This window comes from Cryptotermes secundus, unplaced genomic scaffold, assembly GCF_002891405.2.
Source record: "Cryptotermes secundus unplaced genomic scaffold, Csec_1.0 scaffold330, whole genome shotgun sequence".
NCBI classification, from domain to species: Eukaryota; Metazoa; Arthropoda; class Insecta; order Blattodea; family Kalotermitidae; genus Cryptotermes; species Cryptotermes secundus.
Window position 1 is genome coordinate 650,871 of NW_019734317.1, and position 12,993 is coordinate 663,863.

Sequence of the window (12,993 nt, forward strand, 5' to 3'; positions counted from 1 at the left end):
TAAGAACAGTTTAGTGTTTCATCTTTTCCAAAGCAAATTTTCTAAAAGCAATATTCCTGTAGGGTCTACCTCCTATAACTACAATTTTCATATAAATAATCTAAAATCACAAGTTGGTTTTACCTCTTGACGAAGGGCACAGTTAGAGAAATGGCACAGCAACATGCAACTGAAATATTTCCTGTTTCTTCCAAATCAGAATACGATTAGGGGATAAATAAAGCATTACTGTGGATTCTAGGAACTGTCTACAAATGCTTCCCTGACATATATACAAGCTACCTTTCATTATAATTGTTATTTGTTTTGGATATCTTGGAAGATTTCAGGATTTATATTTTTTCCATTCATTCAGAAAGCAACAAGGCGTCACTAATGCCATTTCTAAAACAAGTGTCAAAAAAACAGGACACAACAGTACTATATATACATTATCATCATCACATAAATTAAAAGACAGACATTCTGAACAATGTGGTATACATAATAGTAGCACCCCAGGGGAAGAACCTGACTGCAATATGGCTGCAGTTCATGTTCTAAATTGTTTCTTTCTTTCCCTTTCATTTTGGTGCAGCACTTTACGAACTATACATAGACCGTAACTGTACACATAAAATTAGCCTGTATTTGTTTTTCTCCCATGATCAGCGTGCCAATATGTCTGCGTCTTTTCATTGTTCAAAATGTCAGCAGTGGAACTGGTTACTGACATGTAACAAATGACAATTCTGATTTCATTAAATATTAACTTTCACATAACTTTTTTTGCACATTTTATCATCAGCCACTGTGTTATGTACAAGTCTTACCGGACTAAACGTTGAGAAGATTATATGTGAACTACTTGTTTTGTTTTTGTTGGTTTTCTTTTCTTTCTTAAAAAAATCACACTAAAATTATGAGCAGTTTGTGATTACAGAAAGAAAAAAAAATCATGCTCTGTTTAGGAGACCTCAGTTGTTTCAAATATGTTTACATGTAACAAGATTTTACTAAAAAGAATCTGGGAAATGATGTAATAACATTTTCTTACTGCAAACATACAGGCTGGCGAATGAACAGAAACAACTTTAACAGTAGCAACTCTTTGTCTTTGTAAACAGTTTCTTAAATAACAGTATTTATGTATTACATTACAAACGGAACTTGCATTATATATAATTACATATTTATATATTGAAATATGAACATGGCAAAACGGTAGGATGCATCATATTAACTATGTATGTGTCTGTGAATGTGTGTACAGCTGTGAATAGATGAGTTAAAGCCACCTTGATCAAAGAGTTGAATGGATTTTTTAAAATATAACAACAAATGTTTTTTGAAGGTGGGAATATCCTGAGCTAACTAGTGGTTCTTCAACAAAACAATGACCAGAATGGAGAAATGCTAAGTAGACTCCTTTTAACTAACTGTAAAAGATAATTAAGCAATTGTTTTATTGTCATCTGCTACAACTGATATTCTTTCACAGACACGTATGTACTCTTACTTAATTTTATGAATATAATTTCCCTTCAGTTTAGAAGTTAGTACTGGCAGGTTTCTCAACAAAGAAGAACAGTAGTAGCATGATTTAAAATGTAAATTTGGATTAGTTTACCATGATGACAATGAATTAAAAAAATCAGGAAATTTCTTACTCTAACCAAATGAAAAAATTTACTGACCTATTAGCCTTTTTGTGAAATAATGACAAGTCTTTATTGCAAAACAGAGATATCACATCTGTAAAGAATTTTGGATATAAAAAGCTTTTAAATATAGTTTTGTTAGAAAATTAGAGAGACAGGAAGAATGGAGGTTACTGATTTAATTAGCATTATTTTTTCAATGCACAGAAACCATCTGCATTGCTGAAAGATGAGCTATTTGTAACTGTGGTATCAGTGGAGTTCAGACTGAACAAACATATGGAATTGTTGTGAATCATACAAGTTTCAAAAGATCCAATTCTGGTAAATCTGTGACACAACACAATACCTGCATTCTTGAAAATAAATAAAATGTACCAACATTTAATTCAGTAAGAACATGTTCATTTAACAAATAAATATAAAGAAACACAACGTGGTAAAGAAAGAGGACAAATGTCTATAAACATGTAATTTTATTGGAAGCCGTAGTATAAAAAAATTATCTGTGAAACTTGAGGCTAAACTTTACTATTAATGCTGTCATGAAGTCATTGAAAATATAAAGCTCTAGTGATATTCAAATGATATGTAGGAGATTACAGAAGTTTACAATTACAAATAAATAAAGTGTATGTTTCATTTATTTTCCACATGTATTTTAAGATAAAATAAAAAATGTGCTTGGAATTGTAGCTTATGGTTTAATCTTTCCTGATAGTCCTCCAAATGTGGCTGCAAAGTTGTCACCAAAGCCAAGAAGTGTTTTGTCAAGTATAAATTGGCCACATGCATATTTAATGCAACACTAGCAATGGCCTATTTTACTATTTCATATATTATCCTTAATGAAAATCCACAGGGTGCCAAATTGGTTTCACATTACTCAGTCAACATCTTCCAACTGTCCATGACTTCTTCAGTCTATTTTACTAAACCTATTACAAAATATATTATTTATTATTTTTACTAACTGAATTCTATCAAATCTGACAATCCTATTGTAATGAAAGAATGTTTATTTAACAGGAAAAGCAGTTAGGAAAGTGTGACCACTTAAATGAATATGAGCATACAGCAGCAACATTTCACATGCACACACACTCACTCACACATTCTTGATATCTAAGAGTTTTATTTTAACTCGTATCATGTCCATAGGCTCATATTTAATTAAAGCTCTAACTTTCCTTGTTCCCCTATATATCACATTAAATTTAACAAGCAATTTCACAGCTTCAGTTCAAGGTTGGTGAAAAAGAAATTTGAAACAATAATTAAAACATTTATAGGTTTAACGGGGCATGACTCACTTGACAGGGTAGTCAAAATATTAATTCAAACATTTATATATGTTTAACTGGCTATGATTCATTTCACAAGGCAATTGCAATATTATTTTCTGTTGAAAACAGAAGGCCATCTAAATACCACGAACTCAGCATGACAGACTGCTAGACCTAAGATAGGATTCTTTAAGTTTTTACATTGGCTCAGCTTTCCTTGTCAACTAGACATTTGAATAAGGAAAGTTATGGTTCTTGTCACCATACTTATTTAAATCTTGTCAGAAATTGGGCAGAAAGCATTTTCACTGTTGCCAAGACAGCTTGGAATTCAGGCAGTATGAACAGGAAACTGACCCTCCACTCCTATGATTTGACAAGGTCTGCGGGCTACTGGAATCTTAACTACGTTTTTATTGCAATGGTGCTTAGGCACTGGGAGTGGAGCAACTTTATTATCCTAAGTAGATTCCAAAGAAACGCAAGAAAAGCAGACAAACAAAATACAGGAGCAAGGAGTTAACACATTGTAACTTGTAGCAATATTTGACATATAGTTGAAGAGCATATGTACCAGGTCAAACAAATAACAGGACTGATTACTGGTGTGTTGGTGTGTATGTATGCAAACATTTAGTAAGTGTGGTTATCTTCAAAGTATCAGTAGTCACTTTCTAACTTCATGCACACTGGAAACACTGCTGATATAGTTTTCTGAAAATCCTTTCATCACTGTTGTCACATTACTCTGATTGTCTCCAAGTGAATCAAACTGAGGTTCTTTCTAGATCATTACTTTTGGAAACATGAACAAGTCGTGTGGAGCAAAATAAAGGAAATTCAGTGAATATTCCAACACACATTTTCTTTGGCCAAAAATTGCACAGTTCCATGGATTAAAGACTGATCATTTTTTATAAATATGTTGCAGTAAATATTCCAGATATGGAGGGAAATGCTTGGTTGAATGTTTGAAAGGAACCCTCATAATGGATGATCTCTCTTCATACACACACACAAAAAAAATCAATCATGACATTCACACCTTTCTCATACTCTCAGACTTACACTGGAGGCAGCAAAATTTTGTTTCTGAGTCAGAACCAGTTTCATCAGCAGTATCCCCCCCCCCCAAATCGCAGTTCTTATAATAACTATTCCAAAAAAACTGAAAATATGTATTTTCTCATGTTTTGGACAATCAAACTACTGTGCAAATAAAATAGAACCAAAATACAAAGTGAATCAGAACAAACATTTGATACAAGTCTACTAAATGGTATAACAAATAACACATCACACACCAATGCACGAGTGCTGAAACTTACAGAGTTAAAAGAGCAGTCTCATTATTTGTTGGATCTCATATATCAACAGTGGCTTGGGATCATTTCTACACTAATAAGTCAGAGTTTGGCCAAGTGGTAAACATGACTTGGGACACCCATGAAGATGGAGGAAAGATGAAATTTTGGCTTGGAACAGGTCATAATTATCCAAACACTGATGAGAAGAAGAAATTAGAGTCTGGTGGTACTTAAGAATTTCCACTACTGCAGCTTTAAGCCCAATTCTTGGTAAGTCACAGATTTGCCACAATTAAGAAACAGCAAGCAAGTCTTCAGCTATATATTCAACAGGTATTAAAATACCATAGCAATTCATGTACTCGTACTATTGCTGAGTATATAATTTAAACACATTCAATATCCCTGCCAAGTCAAGAGTGAAATTTGTTTTTACAGTCGGAATATGTAAATGCATGTTGATTAAAACCATTTTATCTTGGAATTTATGAAAAAGTTTCCACTGCAGCAAGAGGGATGACATAAAGATTTCTTTGATTTAATATGATAAAAAACACTAAGTCACAATCAGAAACAGAACTGATCATACCCATTTAACTGACAGGCCTCAAACTGAGTAAAAGAGGGGTTTCATCACACAGAAACAAGAGCAGTACAATGGATCCTCAAAACAACGTAGAAGCAGTTGGCATTCAACAAGTGACTTCAACCTCACATAGACTACAATACTTCTGAGTTTATAATATATATATATATAAAAAGGTAAAGTTGTTCCTGGTCGGTCATGGTAGCCGAGCGGTCTAAGGCATGCACTGTCTTCGCTCGCTAGGAAGCCGGGATCGTGGGTTCAAATCCCACTCAGGGCATGGATGTTTGTGTGCGTTTTTCTGTGTTTGTCTACAGGGCCTTGCAACGAGCTGATCACTCGCCCAAGGAGTCCTACCGAATGTGTAAGATCTAGTAAACCGAAGTGAAACGGAGAGTTTCATGGAGGTAGGCCTAGGCCCAAATTGGGGCTGTAGCGCCACAGAAAAAAGTTGTTCCTGTAACAGGCTGTGAAGGCCCATAGGTTCGCGAGACGTTGAGGGTCAAATATTTTATATTTAATCGGATCACAGATGGTGGTGAGGTCAGCCTTACACACTGGCTACCCTTTACCCCAGGGCCATAATATAATCTTCTCATACTTCTGTGCACTACTGCTATATCTCAATATGATATGAGGTTCTGACAATTCTCACTTAGCAGCATACAACAGATGTCACTGCAAAAGGAGTGGGATCACATCTTTCCTCAAAGAAAACAAAATAAAACATAAATAAAGTCAGAAAGAATAAAGAAAGACATGGGGAAAAGGGTGACATGAAGTAAATACTGAAATATCGGTTATGCATACCATCAACATTTCCAAACAAGATGCTGTGTAATTCTATATATGGGCTATGCACTCCTATTCTGGATTTGCATACTTCCTACATAGCTTTCATACATATCCAGTTTAGGCTCCTTTGATCATACAAAAGTATTTTAGCATAGATAAGCACGAAAAAGTACCATCTGAAGTAACTATAATGCTTTTTTTACTACCAAGGTGAGAACCAAGGGATCAAAACCCATACATGGTAATTTAAACAAAATGGAACTTGGAATCCACTTTCATAACATTGGAAGGTGAAACACATGCAGTGACTTACGCAGTTAAAGGCACATGAAACCACTGTCATCCTGTCCATTTAAGGGAACAAGATTAATTAACACTAATCTTGAACCTCAAGTGAGACATTTACATGGATGGAAAGTTGGGGTTTATGGAAAATGATGTGACAGGTTTATTAGCCATATACACGAGTGAAAATACATGGCACCCAGTACATTCTACTACAAGTAAAGTGTCACACTATTGTTATAACTGCTCTTTTGCGCATGGCTGAATATTCCGAGTTTAGTTGGACATTTTTTATAGGACCTTATGTCACTGGACAGCTTACAATTCATATTTCTTTTATACTAAGTTCAAAACTTCAGAGATACATATAAAGGACCATATAGGTGAAGATAAACTTCATGCTCAGCAGTCCATGTCCAACATTCACAGATTAAGGTCACACCATGAAGATTTTAACTTTTAAATTTATGTGACTCATGAAGAGGTCCAGAAGGCAAGGTCTTGTGAAGACAGTAATGAACCTCCAGGTTCCATATAAGGCAGGGAATTCTCTGATTAGATCAGTAACTGACAGTTTCTCAAGGACTTTGCTCCATGGAGTTATTTTCTTAATAGTGAATACAGAGCAGGCAGTTTTGCACCAGTTTGTTCTAATAAACAGTAGGTAAGTGTGGTTCCTGACTACATCTGTATGGGTGAGTGATTGAGCACTAGCAGGTGCGTAAAGGTCCTTGTACTCTGCGTTCTATTATCCCATGCATAATGAAGAGGAGTACATGTGAACACACACTATTTTCTGACAAGTAGCTGCAAAGGTTGACAGATGTGTGCACCTGTAGAAGCCATGTTTCCATCTTGGATTAATGGTCACTGCTTGAAATTATTTTGTGTTTCCATTCTAACCCATGTTAGTTTAATACTTCACAACGTACATTTTAGTACTAAAGTATTTCTAAGGTGCAACTGTATAGATGTATACAGAATTTTACTCAGTGGAAACAGGCATGCACAAATGCATGAAATTCATTATAAGATATTCAAAGGTTTAAAATTCATGGCCCAAAAGAAGACCTTTTCTTTTCTGTATAAGTGATGGTAAAATTAGACCACAATGAACACTTGAAACAGAAATATGGCTCAAAATTAGGAATTCTTATGGATGGATTGTAGATTCTTTATTGACACTACATAACAATAAACTGTAGAGGTTATTTAATACTGACAAATATTAGTCAATGATTGCACTCACTGAACTTGAAAGGAATGGACTATTTCATGCTACTATTCTGATATTTCCCTGGGGGAATTGAAGAAACTGCAAAATCTTCAGTCACAGTAGTTGGTGTCCCAGCCAAGATATCAATAATGCACCTTCTGAATACAAATCAGAAATGTTACTGCGTGAGCCAACTTGTTCAGTGACAGGAACTCTCATTAATCATTACAAACATGTACTCCATTGCTGCAAAGCTATATGTATACACATTTGATCGCTGAGAGCTGTGTTTTTCCATTACCAATATCATCATCCCCAAGTTAAAATATGACTACCAGGTGATTTATAATGCTCTTGGGTGATATATGTTAAGGTATTTCATTTCAGTGTCCCTATAACTGAACAGTTACCTTCACACAGTCTGAACCATGTTCTCTAACATGCTAGCGCCTATGCTACCTTTTAATGAAGTTTCTCATACGAAACTATCTCCTGAAATGTATGATATTTTAATGTCAATAGTGACCCACAATTATTAGTAAATTTCAGATGTTTCACATGCCAGAATGATTCAACACAGTACAATATCCAAAAGACTCTGCAATAAATACTTCTTGAAAGGTTCACTTTAATGAATGTCCTGTACAGTACTTAGCTGCCATAGTATTTTCCCCTGAGTACATTACTTATTCTTGTAATATCATATTTAAATTATTAATCAATAAAATTGATGTATAAACTAATATAAAATATATTAAATATTATAAAAACTCTCACAGAGATCACAATTATGAACTCAAAAATAACAATAATAAATTGGCTAGTAAAGAATGAATGGACCATCATAAGACTTATTAATCATGAACCACGGCCCCAACTTTTGGTTTTAATATACAGTGTATAAAATGCAAGGTCTGTATGGAAGGAAGATGAACTCAGATGGATTTTTAAAACTATGAGGGCACCCCATTATAGAACCAAATATTCTGTTATGGATTGAGTGATGTAATGTTATGGGTTCTAGTGGCAAAGAATGTACTTACACACAACACCAAAAAACTATAGGCTTAGACATTTTCAAGATTCCTCTGAATTTATTTCACAATTATTGTTATGGCATATCTCCAGTCACTCTCCCATTTCCATCCCTGATTTCTATAATGTGTAACATCACCCACCATTAGAGTATATGTAGCTGTAATTTGAAATCTTCCTTAGCCCAAATTCTTGATTCTCTTCCATGAAAATTGTAATTCCCAGCCTTAGCATTGATGGTGTTCATGTTTCCTTATTAGCTCCTAGTGACATATGTTGGAGGATTAATGAATTTAGTGATGAGTGTTTTTGTCACACATTGGTCCATATCCTGAAATGTCTCTGAACACAAATTACTCTGTAATTTTTAACATAACTGTAAAAACTGGAACAACATAGGGTGTACCATTTAAAATGCAACCCATATAACAATTAAGTACTACGATGCAGAATTGAAATGAAAAGTAGTTCCCCTTGTGTAATGTAACTTTCCCCATCACACCCCAGTAAATGTTACCCCAGCTGCTAGGCTGCCACTGTCACCAGATCTGCAGAAGCTCTGCAGGTGCAAGCATGGCGTATTCATAAGCAATATATGTCCTCAATCTCAAACACCACTTCACACTGACACTATATGCTGTTATGCATGCAGTTTTTAGCAAATGTGCACCCTGACAAGGCAGTATCAATCAGACAACACTACACCCTCCAGTAATAAAATTCTGGGAAACAGGAAGTATTTACAATTTTGAGAGGTAACATGCTATGCAACATTGAACAAGCTGCCAAACTTCTTTGTGTACAAATGTCTCAAAGAAAGCGTCTATATGAGTAACATATACATGAACCCTGGTGGATCTGAAACACACTGCTGAACAGGATGTTGACAGCACTGACCCACAAATATTTTGAAACATCGCACGTAGCACTTAAGATGTGTGGATATTCATCTCTTGGAAGCTGGTGGATATTTTCAACACCTGTTGTAAAGCTTTCATGTAAGTCCAAGAAAATACACAATGAAATCTAACAAACTGCTACCTTTACCTGCTACACCGATATCACCTGTGAGCTTGCATTGTGCTTTAAATGATACACCCTACAGTTTGAATAGGGTCAGGAAATGGCTCAAGTCAAATGTAACTCTCAATTGCAGAGCAATGAACACTAAAATATTCTATGTTTGTAAGTGGAAGGATTATTCGAATCATGTCTCAAAGTAATGTAATATTAAATTAAGATTGGATTTAAAAAGTGTACTTGAGAAAATAACCTCTTCCTACACAATAAATAAATAAAGCCATATTTCTGAAAGAACTTTCTGATCAAGATACATAGCAGAGTAGAAAAAAGTAATTTCTTCACCTTCTGTGGTTCAGTTGGTTGGCAGGTTCACTTTTACATCTAATTTTCTTAAGAAAAGAAAGTGTGCCTATGTGGTCACCATGCTGAATGCATGCAGACCTGTGCATCCCTGGATTTGAATTGCTGAACCACCTGACCAACTTTCATGAAACTTGGTACATATGTTACATCATCTAGAGACTTCCTCCAACCTCATGCTCTTTACTTCTTACCAGTAAAAATAACATGGGGGGTGGGGGGTGAAAAACGTGTGCAAATAAAACTACAGCTGCATGAAATCTACATTTAGCTTTTCATTTAACGGCAATAACCACTGGAGCCAGGCACCTGGAATTTGGCATGAATGTTGATGATAAACATACCTACATATTCTGTAGGAACTACTGCTCATTAATGAATAACCAGAAATGTGGGGTTGGTATAAAATTCTGAGGTTATGCCCATGATTTTAACATGGATAAAATCTCTACTTGATGGTGATGATAAAACAAAACAAAACAAAGTAAAAATAAAATAAACACCCATATCACTCAATATTACGAGCATCTGCATTCAAGCAATGTGCTGCTGATAAGGAGCTAAACTGAATTCTGTCTGATTATAAACTTACACCATCCAAATTAAGACAAAAGATTTGGAAGAATGGAAGTAGGCATTATGAGTTCTATCCAAAACTCCCAGTTCACTGATCAATTTATTACAAAATTTATGATGAATTTTTCAATATACAGCCATTATATATTAAAACTTGAAGGTTTCATCATTTTGAATCCACACCATTATGTAAATTCCATAAATGAAACCAAAATTTCCAAAATTGTGTCCTAGCTTTCTTTATTCATATTTAACATAACTAAGTAACATGATACAATGCAATGCTGGACCTACCACAGTTTATCTTCATCTTGACTTGGCAGGGTACTTCCAATTCACATAGCATCAGAAACTGTTTGAAAGGTAAAGCAGAGGCAGTGAAGACAAAATCAGGCAACAAATCTGATTCAGAAAAATGTAACAGGAAATGTATGTTTTTGTTCTTGATTGCAGTACTTCCTAATCTCATGCACTCTGTGTGGTTTCTTATTAATAAAGGGAGATACTATTTCACCTCAATAACTGAGTATTTGAATGAACACATTCAATGTTTGTATTACCAAAAGCACAATGTGACAGATTAAAAATAATTTTAGCTCATTTCTAATTTAAAAACTTTTACTGTGTTAAATGTGAATTTGTTCTACTTGATATACAAATTAAAAATATGTTTCTATTCCTTTAATTCTCTAGAAGATTTCAACACAGGCATATTCCTGACGAGTATTATCTCCTCAGATGTGATGTGATGTAGTCTGGCAGAAGTTCATGACATTTCAAAGGAATGTACTGCCTCCATCTTAAATGTCAAACAATAAGGCAAGCAAGAAGCATCTTGCTGCTTGTTTCCAGTTTGGCTTACTCTTTGACTTGGAAGATGGAGGATGTAGCCTTCTCCAAAAAAGTAAATTTCTACTGGACTGCATGGTGCCACATCCCAGAACATAGCATTTTTCAGTCACCACTGTGAAAACCTTAAATTCAGGTGTATACTTACTATATGAATCAAGAGACAGAAATATTGACAGCCGATGGTTAAGAAAAGATAGCCTTTTCGAGAAATAACGCACGATCCACTGTTGTGTTTCGCACACCAGCCAGAGTGCGATATTTTACTAATGTACTTGCATAACCCAACTTGAGTATCCAAACACGATTAAAACCAAAACTGCAGGCCAAGAAACCTTTGTCAACTGAATCCCCGTTAGCAGACATCTATCTTACTTCTGTGGTCTGTCATTATTAGGCAACTGAGAATGACATGTCAGACATACACAGTTCCCCCCAGCAAACACTTTTCTGAGCATACACTTGGAAACAATTCATAATTTAAAAAAGAAAGAAAAACAGAAAGTGTCCAGATTCATTGAATTCATAATTGTTCTAAATTTTAAAAAGGTTCAATAAAACCAGCCATAAATTCTGTCATTTTCTTTCTTTTTACTAAATTTTGTTTTAATAGCTTTAAAAAATACACACAGACAGACCCCAAGTAGAAAATCATAGAGTCAACAATTCACGATACTGTACATTTGCCTTAAACAAGATCACACCATCATCATTACTGCTCCATTTGCAGATCGTCACAACTCCAGTTTATTCTGTGTAGTTATCATTTCCCTAAAACACTTGATAACAAACAACGTTTACGGCCCATTTTGCTTTCATCCCTACTATAGAGTTATGCAAGCAAGCAAGCATGTGAACCTAGATGTCCAGTCACTGTTAATGACTGGCAACAGGACTCTGCTGTACACAAACCCCCATCATGGGACTGTCTTCTCTGTCACTGCTGCTCTGCCCCGTGGGACCAGGGCCCCCACTTGAACCTTGCCTCCCCAACTTACTTGTCGCTGAGTCTGCAAGATTACTCCCTGTCCCCCCTGGCATCACTGTTGTAAAGTTGTAGCTCAAGGGGTTTGAGGATGCACCATAGGCCGTGGCAGCGGCAGGGTAAAAGCCCCCTGTCGCTGATACAAGGGGAAGGTTCAGGCTACCAGTTTGGGTGCAGTCCAAGCTAGGTCCAGCTGGCATAAAGCTCCCTACCGCATGTTCCAATCCTGGTTGATGCCCAACTAGTTCCAGAGGCAAGGATGAAGGGGCATATGAGGGAAGGAGACCTCCTGAACGTTGCTGGTAACGAGAGGTCCGATGGTGTGCATGTCCATGGTGGAAATGCGTAGGGCGTGTGGGTGGTGCCACAGCGGAAGTCACGGTGTTGGCGGCAACTGATGGGAAACTTTCACACTCCATTGCTGTCTGTGTTGCAGCACTCTGTGTGTAGTTGCTGTAAGGAACTCCTGTACCTGCTGAACTGCTGTGATGGTGCCCACTCCCAGGCAACACGACTGTTGGGTCAGACCGTGCACGACTCCCTGACACTGAGCTCACCAACACTGTGCGGCACAAGACAGTTCAATTAACAAACACTAAATATACTGTACTGAGTTACTTGTCGAGGGAATCTATAGCTTCACAATAAAGCAACTCCATTTATTAAAAATAAGCACTTTTATTAATTAAAATATATGCTTAGAAAACAGAAGATCAATGCAATTTCGAACTACATCCTATTTCAATCATTTCACAATTTTACCTCTCTCTGGAACAAACCTGGCAAAATCCAGAGGCTGAAAAAACATAACAGTCAAGACATATATTACAATGTAATTGGTTTCTGCATCAGTCTGTCATGTAAAGCACAATTATAGCATTCAGTGAAATATTAATTGTAAACCAGGTAACTATTTAGACATAATACTCTTGGCAGATGACAAAGTTTTGGACTCTGTATCGATGTACTATCACAAATCCATAAATTGCAATTAACAGTAACACAATAAAATGAGAATGAACTTGAAAAATTATTTTTAGTTGTAATGTA

General features: G+C 35.8%; 1 protein-coding gene across 6 annotated transcripts in view; it reads right to left on the reverse strand.

The window, feature by feature from the left end:
• Positions 1 to 5,340: 5,340 nt before the first annotated feature.
• LOC111868554 (serine/threonine-protein kinase minibrain) overlaps positions 5,341 to 12,993 on the reverse strand; it is a 281,954-nt gene continuing 274,301 nt past the window's right edge. For all 6 annotated transcript variants that reach the window (XM_023859305.2, XM_023859304.2, XM_033753084.1 and 3 more), the window contains exon 9: positions 5,341 to 12,505. In XM_023859305.2, the coding sequence (XP_023715073.1) occupies positions 11,835 to 12,505 (671 nt within the window). In that variant the 3' untranslated portion in view covers positions 5,341 to 11,834. The remainder of the gene's footprint in view (positions 12,506 to 12,993) is intronic.